At 43.1% G+C, this 14566-nt stretch overlaps 2 protein-coding genes and 1 non-coding gene across 3 annotated transcripts; all 3 read right to left on the bottom strand.

Moving 5' to 3' along the window:
* Positions 1–495: 495 nt before the first annotated feature.
* On the bottom strand, positions 496–7513 carry rab21 (RAB21, member RAS oncogene family). The gene is made up of 7 exons (XM_047016405.1): positions 7130–7513; positions 3152–3211; positions 2811–2918; positions 2522–2585; positions 1977–2031; positions 1805–1893; positions 496–1649 (listed from the first exon to the last, which is right to left on the bottom strand). The coding sequence occupies exons 1-7, from the start codon at positions 7268–7270 to the stop codon at positions 1510–1512; spliced, it is 657 nt and encodes a 218-aa protein (XP_046872361.1). The 5' UTR covers positions 7271–7513; the 3' UTR covers positions 496–1509.
* Positions 7514–9705: 2192 nt separating this feature from the next.
* trnak-cuu lies at positions 9706–9778 on the bottom strand. Its single transcript has one exon. It is a non-coding gene; the product is annotated as a tRNA-Lys (tRNA).
* Positions 9779–10210: 432 nt separating this feature from the next.
* Positions 10211–14009, bottom strand: tmem19 (transmembrane protein 19). The gene is made up of 7 exons (XM_047016404.1): positions 13807–14009; positions 13501–13651; positions 13151–13264; positions 11997–12134; positions 11634–11888; positions 11268–11477; positions 10211–11072 (listed from the first exon to the last, which is right to left on the bottom strand). Exons 2-7 carry the CDS (start codon positions 13640–13642, stop codon positions 10912–10914), a joined length of 1020 nt encoding a protein of 339 aa, XP_046872360.1. The 5' UTR covers positions 13643–13651; positions 13807–14009; the 3' UTR covers positions 10211–10911.
* Positions 14010–14566: the final 557 nt, after the last annotated feature.

Genomic DNA, 14566 nt, shown 5'->3' on the forward strand with positions numbered 1-14566 from the left:
TAGCTTCCGGTGGCTGCCAAGTGAATGAAGCCTCATTAGCATTCTTCACCAATCCCTCAGCCCTGACTGAATCCGGTGCTCAGTCCTTGAAAAGGCAGATCTCTTCACTACAAACCTTCAGAGCAGCAAGTATTTTCACAGTCTGTATCAATTGCAGGCAGAGGGCATGACTGACACTATGACACTATACATGTATGGGGATGAAAATCCTCTTCAGATATAGTATCATGCATCAGCTTCATCATAGGAATCTTGGCTTGCTGACTGGAGATCCAGACAGCAACATATTCTATAGTCAGAGAAAAGCTGAGAGCTGTCAAGCTAATCAACATGAAGAAAGTTTAACTGCTGTAAGTTAATGGATATTGTCTGAAACGTTACTGATAGTCTGAATCTGTAGAACACTTTGGTAGAACGTTCAACAAAACTCTTGAAGGATTTTGTACTAATAAAATTGGTTTCAAATTTAAATAATGACAATGTTTTTGACACCTATGCGTTGTAAATTGTTATAATTGTTCTATTACAAAACACTTGACACTAGCAGTTAAAAAATTACAATTCCGAAAAAGTGTGCTTTCACCCACAACTGTTATCTTAATTTTACAATCATCAACAAGACTTCTGTACACTCGTCTACACCTGCACACGTTCCCCCACAGCCTGGAAAGCAGATCAAATATTATGTTTTACACAATGTTCTTTTCTTTTTTTTGTTGTTTTTTTTTGTTGTTTAACAGAACGACTCGGCAAAGAGAGAGAAGTACAGTATTATACCAAAAGCATCGAGTGTGACGGGCCAGTGCAAAACTGCATTAATCAAAGACACCTTTTTTAGGTCAAAGAGAGAGAAAGAGAGAGATAGAGACCAAGGAGAAAGACAGAGCTGTCAAAAGAGCTTACTGCAAAAGTAGTACAAAGGAGATTTGGACGTGTACAGATTTCCATACGACATGTGCACTTTAAGTTATTAAATAATAAAGATTTTATATTTTTATTCTAAAGTAAAACAAATGAAGCATTTACAAATCAAACTGACATGCACATTATTTTTGTCAAGAACTGTCATAGAAATCAGCGTATGACAGAGTGAGGGTGTACAGTATGTGTGTACAGTATGTGTGTACAGTAAGTGTGTATAGTAAGTGTGTGTGTCTGGGAAACATGTTCAGGGGAGGCCAGAGTTAGAAGAAGTCCTGTAGCACGTGGTGGGGAGGAGGAGGAAATCCATTTCTCTTTTACTCTCCAAGACAGCAGTCAGATGTCCCTTACTGTATAGGGGTGTGGAGCAGGAAGAGGAGGTACTGAGCACCCTATCAGACAGAGAGGAGTAGGACAGGGGCTTGAGCGCACATGAAGAACAGCAGTCTTTGTGGACACGCGGAGAGGACTGGGGCTGGGGCCGAGGGCTGGGAGCAGGTCACAGTCCTGGGTGTCTTGGGGTCATGGATGCAGGGTTAGAAGAGAAAAGGGGGGGATAGGGAGGGGGTCCAGGATGCCTATAGTGGGTTAACCAGAGGAGCAGCAACCCCCTGCGGCGGAGGCCTGGGGCTCGTCATCCACGATCTGTACCCCCCTCCGCGATGTGGAGGAGTGGCTGGCACCGTTCCCCTTTGCCCTCTCCTCTGCCTGGGCGGTCTCCATCATCCCTGAGGACGGTGTGTGGGGGGGGGGGGGGGGGAAGAGCCACGCACAAATATTTCCACCATTAAGAGAAGTCTTCAAACCTTACACATCATCCCATTCAAAACTCTCCAATCTGTGTAATTAACTTGACAATTCTGGGAACAGAATAGGAGCTTACTTTTACACAGGTCGAGGAATAGCTCTTCGATTCCTTTGTTTAGTTTGGCTGACGTGTGATAGTGTTTTGCCCCGACTGACTCTGCGTACCTGAGAGGAGGGATACATGTGGGTTAGCTCTACACAACTCCAAGTTAACAGTGTTAACACACAGGCAATCTGCTGGTACTCACCCCTCTGCCTCCTCCACTGACACATGCCTGTCCTTGTCCAGGTCTATTTTGTTTCCTAAAACCAAAAAAGAAAAGGGGAGCATGATTGAGTTCAGTGATAACACCCTCAACATTCAGACCCCACAGCCTCGCCTGGATCTGGCCAGCTGTTGATGACCTGATGGTCAGGGTTGAAGGGTCTCCAGAGGAGGTCAGAGGGCTCACGTGGACACAAGAGGAGTCTGTTTATCCCTGCCCTCAACCTCTCTTTATGCATCATCAAACCTCCGGCCATCCACCGCAGATAACACAGTTAGCATAACTGGTGAAATATTAACAACCACATGCGCTAATGTTGTTACCAATGGCTACTATGGTAATGTCAATACAAATTCTCAGATGCACGTTTTCCCCTGGTAATCTGGTGTCTGGTCTCTCTGCATGTAGTGTGTATCAGGGATGGAGTGTTTGATAAGTATAAATCTACAAACGGTATCTATGTATCCTAATGGACTGATTTGTATTTACATGTAATGAAATAATTTAAGAATTGTGGAAAAACTCACCTACTATACATAAACAAATTTCATTCCCCAACATTTTCCTTAGTTCTTTGACCCAGTTTTTCACCTGAAAAAAGCAACAATGAAAAAAGATTAACAACATGATATTAGGCTATAACATCATGACCCTATATAATACAATTGAGGATGTAGGTCGGGGCTGTAGGTAATCCTATAGGGCTGGTCCTGGTGTAGGTCAAACCCTAGGGAGTCTTCAGTACTCCTGGCCTGCTGGGATTGGGCCTACAGAGTTTGACAACAGTTTGGAGACTCGTTATAGTCCAGGGTTTACCTTCTGGAAGGAGTCCTCGTCTGTGATGTCATAGACTAGTATGGCTCCGTTGGAGTCTCTGTAGTAGATGGGTCCTAAGGCGTGGAACCTCTCCTGGCCTGCAGTGTCCTGGAGAGGAGAGGGAGGGAGGCATATCTAGGTCACCAAGAAAGGTCGGCTGAAAACACACCCCATTAGTCAATAACTCATTTTCCCTCCCTAGGGTGTGCACCCGTGTGTGCATGCGTGTATCACGAGGCCTCAGCACCAGTTGTAAAAGTTAAGGCAGAGGCATCAATGAAGAGCTGGAATAGCTCTACCATTTTACGCTGAATCACCTCCGGAGAGCATGCTAGACTTACCCAGATGGCCAGGTTTACCCTTTTTCCTGTGATGTTCAGCTTCTTTGTGAGGAACGATGCCTGGAAGAAAGGAGGAGGAGAGGAGATTGATAAGTGCCGGGCTTTTTATCACCTTAAGCACCTTGTCGTCGTCATGCTATCCCACTCTCATTCCGCATGCTGCCACGCCAGCAGCATCACCACCATTATGTGGATCATAAAGAGCCATCAGAGGAGAGAGACAGAGAGAGAGGATGTTGTCTAACCATAACAGCCTCACATTACGCGATGGAAACGACGGAGATCACTATGTGGAACAAAAAAAACAAGATTGCAACCATATGCTTACGCTATTAAGATCCAGACAGATTGGTCAGCCAGCCATGAATGTTCTGGGAGTCCAGTACCACATGACCACCACCATCACATGAACTGACCCAGAGATTTCTAGAATGTCAAAGCTTCAGGGGGTTCTAAACAGTAGCCGTCCAGTATTTAAACCTAAACTAAATAGCTTTGTCTGACCGACGGGGTCATTTCTAGACTAAGGTCACCTATTGTCAAGTAGGTATCCCCTCCAGCCGTCTAGGGAGTGATTGATCATTGGGGACCATGTGATGTGTGTGGGGTGTGGCTAGGCCTGGGTGCTGGGCTACACGGGAGCACAGCCGGCATGGAGGAGGAACTCCTGACCACAACTCATGTGAGCAGCAGAGATCAGGGGAACACCATGGAGGAGGGGGCATGAGAAGTCGTCATGCCCAGAAGGGATTGTGATGGAAAGTCATGAAGGGGAGAATGGAGGAGGTGGATGAGGGGAGAAATGCATGAGGGAGAGCTGAGCTGACTGCGCTTCTTGACATCAGAATGTAGCGTGTGTGTGTGTGTGTTGTGTAGTGGCAGCTGTCCAGCCTGGGGTGTCTGCTCAGACTCAGAACAGCTGGAGGAAGCTGGGTAATCTCAGGTGAGGGGTCAAAATCCACACAGCTCTGCCTTTACTCTACATAACCTCCCTCAATCTCATACACACACACACACTCAACCGCATGTAACCAAGCGCAACCACACAAAACAACACACATCCACCTCCATTCAAGTGACTTTTATGCTAAGCAAACCTATTTGGAGAGGTAACTAGAAGGCTTACAAGTCATCCTTCATCCTCAGAGCAGTACACCTCTACACTGAGCCAGACCTGGAAGGATTCCACAGACACCACTGAGACTCAATTAGCCCGGCAGCACACTGTCACACTCAAGATGCTGGCTGATTACAGATCGACTTTAGAAAACATTTGAATATTGACATTTGAAATAGCACCTTTGACAAGAAGCGTTGTTTTGAAGTCAAGGTGAAGCTGTGTTTGAAGGGTGTGCAACTGCAGGTATGTGTTACACCAGCCTTGTTTCACACCCTGTCGTCTGGGAACCCTGTGTCTCCTAATTACAGAGTCTTAGATCCGCAGCTGTGCTCCAATATTCACAGGAGAATACCTTCCTGAGTCACAAACGAGCTTCATCGGAACACGTTTGTTCTGAGGAAGTCAGCCTGCAGTCTTGGTGGTATGAAATCAGTGTGATCTGTGAGTGAGAAAACAACCCCATGATTTTTGGGAATGGCTGCCGCTGGATTCCCACTGCTGATCCCGATTCACAACAACATCCCCTTAACATTCCGCGCTGTGAAACGTGCCAGCGAGAATCCTGCAACAGAATCCCAGCTTTCACAACCAACCACGTCCTCACGTGAGATGAGATTACAGGCATAAACCTGGAGGCCCCACGCTCAGACCTTCCTCAACTCCAGGAGGTCTGGTAGTCGCTCCATGCCAGACAGCCATGTGAGTGTGTGTGTGTGTGTGTCTGTGTGTGTGTGTGTCTGACCAGGTAATGCTTCCACACTCTGCTTCAGTCACAGTCAGCTGATGGATGTGGTAAAAACACATTGCTGCAGTAGGAGAGAGACACACGAGGAGACCTAGTTCCATTCCCTGACTTGGGTTTCAGCATGACTGGGTGGAAATCACTTGTGACTCACTTGGCTGCACTTCATAAATTCAACCCAAACGTAACTATTGGCTGATGAGAGAAACCCATCTGCTTGCCTGTTTTACCCCCTTCCCTGACACTGTGCAGTGGGTCGGTGTAGAATGGCCTTCCTAACTAGCTTTCAGTCTATGACTATTCATGTCTTAATATGTCATCTTTAGATTGTGAGTTTTCTGTATCGCAATCAATAACAAACTGCAAAGAAGGTGAGAGGAACGGCTAGAAAGTGATAGTCAGTGTTCTTCTCAGACCTACATTTCAACTTCTTTGAACAGGCATCACTAGACTAGTGTGGAACCTAGTAATCTGACAAACTTGAGCAGGCAATCATACACATAGTGGCTTACATCATATTGCTTCAGTATTGCATTCAACACCTGTTGCAGCTTCTGAGAAAACCAGGCTTGATAGGTGAACCCCCATCATAAAACATGAAACTAGGATGACAGTGGCATGTCAGAGAGTGACCACTGACCAAGGTACAGCCACAGTTAGACTTCAAATTTCAGACTTGCAGCTGAGGTTATAGGACTACAGCTCTAGACTTTGCCCTCCTGTAATACCAAATTGCAATCTGACGGCTGACTATTTACAAAAGGATACAAAACAGTAAACATACCACTACTGCTGATACTGAGTAAAGATCTGATTCAACAGGCCTTAGGTTTTACTTCTAGATACACTTGGTGAGGCCTTTCTATGCTGTCCAAACCTTGGCATTCATCTGCCAAGTCATAATTGCCCTTTGCAATAAACACCTAACTGTGATTTAGGGGGTTATATAGTCTCTCTGGATCAGGCTATCAGGGAGCTGTATTATAGGTATCTTTACCAACCTTTAGAAACCTAAAAGGTATCTAAACCTTTAGCCTAGTCAACACAAGTTGAAATACAACACTTCCCAAGTTTATACAGATAGTATTCTGTATAATGTTTTGACCAGGATTTATCAATTTTGCCAGTTGGTGGAACATTATGCAATCTTTACAATAACGGAAAGAATATAGTAATATGGCAAAGTATACGTTGGTAGTGTATTGACTAGGCCTCCATCATCTGTCCATAGAGAGTGAAGGTGACGGCTCGCTGAACACGGTCACGGTAAAACAAACTAGATTATGAAACTCACAACAGTTGCATTGTTTCCTGGTAATAGGAGTACTGACCGCTTTACCTGATAAAACAACGACGTGTGGAGAACCTAACCTCTCCCACCCACGCCTCTGACCCCGAGAAGTATAAATGCTGTGTCATACTTCCATGTTCACTATCCCTAAACGTCATGCCAAATATGATGGCCAGCTAGGAAAACTAAACTGTGGTCGCTTTTTGTTTATATTGCCTTTAATGCTATGATGAACGGAAGTGTTGCTACGGTTGTGTATCATGTGGTTTAGCTAGCTCTACAGTATATAGGCTAACGTTGTTGGATGCTTAATCGACCTGAATTGGCTGATCAGTTAAAGCCATTTCCACCATATTCAATAACCTTGAAGTAAATCGTGGGTGTTGTATATGGCTGTCAGGATAAGTAGGTCACCGAAAGATGCTGTGAGACAGCAGCAGTTAAACGAAACGAAGCTGTGTACAGACAGTATGAGATTTAGAGCTAGCTAGCTGGTCACCGTGTGAAGCTAGTGCTGTAGCTAAATAACTAGCCTAGCTAACTGGCTGTTTAGTTAGCTGGCTGAACTGACTGTACCAATAATTACTAAATAATGTCAGAGAACAGATGGTGACGGACATTCACTAAAACTCTTGGAATACACCGTGAGACAATTTGCGTGTGCATGACGACTAGCTAGCCATTTTGACTGACAGTTAGCTAGCTAACTAGTAGCCAACCAGCAAAATATGTATCCATTCCAGTCACAAACAACACATTAACCATTGACTGCCCGGTGAAGATCATGAGGCAAATAGCCAGGACCTGACGCTGTCGGACACGTACCTGAAGAGTGGTAATGTGTTTGTCGTTGAATTTATTTTCACAGTATCTTAACACAAGTGAGGTCTTGCCGACGCAGCCCTCTCCCAACAAAACCACCTTAAAAGAGTAGGTTTTGTTTCCTCCAGCTCCACCAGACGCCATGGTAGCGAAGAAATCCTTCCTATATGAATACAAGTAGCCCCGTACAAGTGCCTTCCGCCAGTCACATTAGATAACTATCTATCCGAGGGAAAGGGAATTAACCTCAGGAGTGTATCGATTAATGGTAAATGCTAAACCTAGACAAGACTCTAAATGACAGCTAGCTTGCTTTCACCCAGCCTTCGATCGCTTTTCTCTCACCCTACTAATGGCGTCTCTGTGCTTCCTCTCTACGTCATGCCATGGAAAGATCATATGATGAACCGAGAAGTCACATCCGAAAGTGGCTTTAATGTGGTGACATTGATCTCACTTTCCCAAAATGTTAGCCATGTTAGACACGACATAATAACAATTTCGACAATATGACATTTTGCTTGCTTGCTTATGATTAAGTGAACATGAACATATTTTATATCTGAATATTCTGTTGTCATTCGTCGTTGAAAATACATAACAAATAATAATTTTACATATGGTAATCATATTTTAGTAATATTTCCGATTTTTTGCCCGTCTGTTCCATCCATTCTAAGCAGTGTTTGTTAAAGTGTGCATGCAAATGTATTTTCTTTATATTCTTTTGTTACACCAACATTCAACAATGACCAAAAGTTTTAAGCAGCAAAATAATTTAGATTAATGCAACCTATTTTAGATAAGATCCAGTGCAAATAGCATACAGAATGCAGACTTGAATAGAGAGCAACACCTTGACCAGAGGCTGTGTACAAGACTCCAACATATAAAGGGAAAATAGCAGCAAACATTTACCTAAAACACAATACTAATATGTGTCTCTTGTATTCAAGGCAGAAAAAGCGTGTAACCAAGAATAAGGCACAACCCAGTGCATGGATGGATTATTAGCCAACTATTTGACTCTGCAGATTGCACACATGGAAATTATTCCCACAAAACACCAACTGACAGATGACAACATGCCTAGACTTGTCAGTGCAATTAATACTGCACCCTGAATCATAGAGGACACCAAGGTTAAGTTATTACTTGTCTTAGCCCGAAGATCTTATAATGACAGAAAACTGCACATCATTGCCCAGCAGGGCCCACAACACATTAATCTAACAGGTTATCTAGAATTTTCTTTTCCGTCCTGGTTGGGTCTGGATAGTTGGGATGATGGCTGCCTGCAAACAGATAGGAAAGATGATATGATTTATGCTTGATTTAGTTTCTCTCCCTAGCTCTCTGTCCCTTTAACCCTATCCTATCCACATACACATCAACATTATTACCATTAAAATATTTGATCTTACATGCTTTTGGTGGCTTTCTTAATCAGCTGGCGGGTGCATGGTGACATCATGCTGTCAGTGGGGCTCCGTATTTCAGACCTGGTCCACAGGGAGGGGGGCGAGGGGAGGAGGGAAGCATTTAGTCAACTAGGCTATGAAACAGGTAAAAAGGACTGATGGCTAATGTTAATAATGATTTCTGTAATTTTTCTTTGTTCAGTTTTGTATTATAATGATTTAATCTTATAAAATATGTACTCACTTTTCTTGAATCTTCTTCCTTTTGGCCAAGCTCGGGGTCGGTGGTTGGTTGCATTTGACTTCTGTAACCTGCAATACTTTTCCAGTGTTCATATTCTTTCTGTAACAAGGATAAGAATGTAGAAGCAAATATTAACTTTGTCTTGCGTTGGTATCACTTTTGTCCGCTCAAAAATGGGAAATATGCATAAGTAGGTTAGGCTATGTCACGTTGAAAATCTTATTTTATCACCAAAACAATCAATTATAATTTGTTAAACTCACTTTAAAAACACGTATCCGTACCCGATAAGTGACTCTCACAGATAGTTCAGGTCTGACTGCTGACAGTAATAACTAGCACGTAGCTGTTATGTTATGAACATCGATATTTCGAAGGTGGCTCTCTTTGACGTATTTCGAACACTGGCATTTCATTGGTAGTTTCCGCGGCACACGCCTAGGCTACATTTCTAACATTCCCACCCCAATCCCACAAACTGGATCTACATAATGTTTATTCTTTGTGGTCTGAGTTTTCAAAAATAAACCGTTCTCACAACACATCTTTCCAATAAAGGTTTTGGATTATTCGAATCGTGTGTTTCATCATCCCGTGGAATTATGATACATTATAATATTTTATGATATATTATATATTATTATAATCTGAATGTTTGCCGGGCACTATAGAGAACACCCACAAATGCTCCCTAGTTGTCCCTGGCTTTCCCAAATTTTAACTCATTCCAAACTAATCATGTAGTCTAGATCAGTTTAATTTAACTGACGAAATTAGGAGTAGGCTACTGCATATTCGACATGACAAACACATTTTCAATGCGAAATGTTATGGAGATTACATTGGCAATGTGAATGATCAATTGTTTAGTTACGGATTTACTATTTATGTAGGTGGCATAAAACAAAAGCTGTCGCCCAACGTGGGGCTCGAACCCACGACCCTGAGATTAAGAGTCTCATGCTCTACCGACTGAGCTAGCCGGGCGTATCATGTGTGAAAGACACGCTTTTTAAAACTCCTCGGAATGTGAACTCTGACCTTTTCTAGGAACAGGTTGTTGTCGAAGACGGCGATCACACTATTAATGCTTCAAGGCACATGGAATGTGGCTTTTAACAAGCCAGTAACTGATGGCTTTGAGGATTTTTTACACCTGTATTCGAATCTTGAAAGAAATGTCCTCGAATGCATCCCTAATTTCTCCTCAAAGGCTACCTGCGACTGTTTAAGGCACACAGGGGGAACGTCTGTCTGGAATAGAACACAACATGAGTTTCTTTGGCATAGCTGTCGGGTTCTGCTGTGTATGCAAATGATGATGGCTGGTAAACTATTAACTTTGCATGCGGACTCCAAACCCTTGCACCCTGGTTTCCAAGAACCCAAAACTGGTACTGTTCACATAATGCAACAAGGTCAAAATCTAGGAAGCATTTTATTCCTGTTGTGCTTCATACAAACCCTGAATGCTTTCAAGTTCTTCGTTTCAATTACAAATACGTCAATTTGAACACGGGGTTCTAGCAGTGTCACATCACAACAATCACTTGCCATGTCTATCTCCATGACAACGTCACAACCACACAAGTTAACAATGGGTAAGTAGAGCCTCTCAGGTATACAGGTTTTACCTAGCAACGAAGCATGATGCCTTTTGCACCTGTGTTTCTGTCATGGAAGGTGAGCAACAGCGTTTAAGGATGTACATCATGTAAAACATAATCATTGTGTCATACTAAAGGTCAACTTAGCAAGGCATGATGCATCATGCTCTCCCATGTTTTTTGACATTGCAAAAAACATTTTTTGTAATAAAATAAAAAAGTCAGCGCACCTGATTGTCTTCCAAGTGTACAAAAGGTGCATTAAAGATTATGGCCTCTTAGGTCCCCTCCTCAAAGTAAAATGTTGCATTAGTTAGAAAGGTGCACTTTAAGTTAAATTCACTGAGATTTTAAACTGGGGAGTCGGTTTTGCTAAATTATCTCTCACTTTTCTTTGTATTTGTTTCAGAATCATTGATCAAACCTAAGATACTCACAAAAGGCTCAAAACAATGAATAACCTTTTCCCCCTACACCCTCTTATAAAACTGAAGGTCCTGAAGACTGAAGCCCCTATCGTGGCCAGAGGGGCCATGCCAGGCTGGGCAGCATGAGGGCAATGAGGATGGAGGAGAACAGGTTGACACCGTTGTTGTCCAAGATAGGCTTCCCACAAATCCTTTGAGTTGTGACAGACTCATGATTCACCACTTTCCCTGTAGTTGCATCAATACCTGCAGATAAGGGGTGGGGGGGGTGGTGGTGTAGAAAGAGAGAGATGGTAACAGGTAAGTTCTCCAACACTCATCAAGTTCAAATTAAGCTAATGTAGATGTAGTGATTCAGTACTAATCCACAAGGAGATGGATGGAAGCTGTATTCATGTACATCATCATATTTATATCAAACATCCATGGCCACATGCCTACCTGAATACTGCATGTGGGCCCCCAAGAAAGAGTCCAGAAGGGAGCCTATCAACCCGGCCACACCCCCATACACAATGAGTGGCCACTGAGGATCTGCCAGGTGCAGGTCTTCGACGAATAGAAGCTGAGATATAAAATAAGCGACTCCCACTGTCAGCCCACCCAGGAAGCTGGCCACTAAACCCACGGTGGTAACGCCCCCGTTCGTCCCTGAGAGAAGACACAACACATGAATAAACCACTTCATAAAAAGTCCTTGTATGTCCTTGAGATAGGAACAGAGAAATAAATCCCACTCTGTCTGACAACCTAGTATTTTGCAGTGTCACCCGAGCCTTGCCATTGATTGCCTATTTGTGTGATTACCTGCCGGGACTTCCTTCCAGGTAGTGATAAGCCTGGGCTGTGATTGGCTGAGGACGGGGCCCACCTCTGAGGCCCATGTGTCCCCCGTGCTGCAGGCCAGGGCCCCCAGAAGAGACAGGCACATCCACGAAGCAGTGTACTGGTTCCCAAAGTCCACAGGGATCTCCCCCGGCCCCACCTCTATCATGTAGAGCAGAGCTAGCTCTGTGGGAACCCCCCCATTACAGAACACCTGTATCCAGTTCCTCTGGCCACCTGAAGGAGAAACACATACACACACACTTCAAAACATTGACACAGAGTCGACACTGGCCAAGCCTTTGTCTTGAGTGATTCTCATTGATAATGCACTCATCCACCTACCGTCTTTGTAGTCAGCGTCGATCTTCTTCTTGACCTCTCCCTTCCAACGGGTCAGCTTGGAGCAGGTGACAAAAAAGCACAGCAGAGTGCAGAAGAAGCTGAAGTTGGCCATGGTCAGAATAAAGCCAACCAGCAGGGCTGAAACAAAACAAAAATAAACATGCACACATCCACACTCACATCAAAACCAGGTGTTTCACTACAGTCCACTGCTTCAAATACCATGGTTACAATAGGCTACAATAGGTTACATAAGGCCCAGTTTTGACATTTCGTCTACCACATGATCCTGCATGCTGTCCACGACACATGGTGCAAAACAAAGCTGGTGACCAATCAATTCCCCTGATTCGGAATCTTCAATCTAGCTAGCGGCAGGGCTAGCATGATGTCCCAATACTCTTAACCGTTTCACTGTGGCAAGGAACAAAGGGAAGCTGTTGTACCAAAACACGTCAGGCCTGGGGATAGTCAGAAAAAGTTATGCTCCAAAATTTTATCAAAGGGGTGAGTTGTTTGCCAGTGCTTCTGACTTTAATATGAGACATAATTTGCATGATCAAATTTACTGAATCAAGTATGGTTCACTTCAACTCCCTTCCACATTTACATATCAAATGGCAGTAGATCTTGATAAGGAGAGAGATATTTGGCTCCAACCAATGGTTGTCAGTTCCCCATTTGGTAACATTGATCAAATTCATTTGAGGTTGGTTTACATTTAAAACAACAGAAAATAGGCCCAGCGATTGTGGCTTATAAATAAGTTGATGAAATACTGAAAGTACCAAAATGATTCATCTCATTTTTAAATCAAACCTTGATCACATGCAATGTTTTAGCTATATTAATGGTGGTCATTCTCCTACACATATCAAGGTTCCTTCTCAGATTAACTGGATTGGCTATACAGATCCCTGAAACTAAACTCAGTAAATGTATTTTGTTAACTGTAGGAATCCTAATAAGTGCATGGTGTCCCTGTAGGAGAGCAGGCCTTCCCCGTCACAGCACAACCCTGACACCAGAGATCAGGGACAGACATTTAACAAGGCTCTCTTAACTAATCCTGGGCATTACACTAACAACCTCGGTAAATAAGTGTCTGAGCTAGGCAGCGAGAGGGTGCCAAACAGAACAAATATTGGGTATACCTCCAAGCCATCCACTGCGGTCCAGGCTCTTCCTCTTCAGAGCTCTGGTGGAGATCCCCAAAGGAATCAGGATGGAGAACAACCATCGCCATGGAGACACCGGCTGCAACGTACCTGTTAATATCAGAACAGAGGGGAAGATACAGAGGGCTTGACGTCTGAGGTTGCCTGAACACTGCACGCTTTAATGAGGTAGATCCGCGGAAGCATGTCTTGAAAGAAAGGGCGACGCACACATTTATTGAGCTAAGAAAAACTCGTTATTGAAGAAACATTAGTCCTATTGATATAATCCCGTGTTAGGTTTGTAGGTAGGCCAACTTAATTAGTGTTTGTGTGAAAGGCCTCACCATAATACGTGCTCCCAACGATGGATATGATCCAAAAGGAGAGAGAGAGGGCAAGTGTGCCACACAACACTATCATATCAGTCATCATATTGAAGTATTCTTTTATCAGTAGATCATCTTCATAGCGCACGGCAGATGACATGGCGAGACCCTGTGGATTACAATGACATGTAGTCTAAAGTTCATGAGAGCCATGATGAGAAGCAAAACAAGCAGTTATATTCTGTCATCAACATTAGTTAGGTAAGCTAGCGTTACTAGTATAAACTGGATAAAGCGTTAGAGACGAAGTATACAATTGTGCACCTCCAAAAACTTGATTTAGGGCCATGACGAGTCCAGTGTCTTCCATTTTGAAAAAACTGATACTGTAAACAAATCACTTGCTAAAAACAAAATTCAAAACAAATACTTAAATCATAGCATGGGGTGTCCCCCGAATCGCTAGCTGGCTACCAATATGGCTAGCTGAAAGCATTATCCGCTTCCAACCACGGTCAATGCCAACTTCCGCTGTCGAATCAGGGAAGATCATTTAAAGGCACAGTATCGCAAGTATGTTGGTCTTGACAACGAAATGTTTGAACTATTTTAAAACCAATTTTAAGACAATTCTGCAAATACTGTAGCGTTTTGACTGTTGCAATCAATACACTATTACCGAGCTGTCAATTGCGTTATTCTACCTCATGACTGAATGTGGAGAAATATGTAAACTACAGTTCATATATTATGAGAGTTTTTCAAAAAATAAAAAATAAATAAAACAAAATATATAAAAAAATAAATAATAATATAATGCATTTAAATTGCATCCTAAAATAACAATTGTGTACTTCTAGAATTTAAAGAACGTAACACAACATTTACGTGTTCAAATGAATGCACTTTTACCCCCAAATACAAACGAAATTCTTTGTCACATGACACTATCACCGAAACCCCTTGTTACCTACCTAAACGTGAATGAGAGGTTGGGACCAGATGGATTCTTCTCTGCGTAGCACGTTGGAAGCTGGATCTGTAAAGTCTTTTAAAGCACCCATCACAGAAGATGGATCCACCC

This window comes from Hypomesus transpacificus, unplaced genomic scaffold (assembly GCF_021917145.1).
Source record: "Hypomesus transpacificus isolate Combined female unplaced genomic scaffold, fHypTra1 scaffold_357, whole genome shotgun sequence".
Lineage (NCBI taxonomy): Eukaryota > Metazoa > Chordata > Actinopteri > Osmeriformes > Osmeridae > Hypomesus > Hypomesus transpacificus.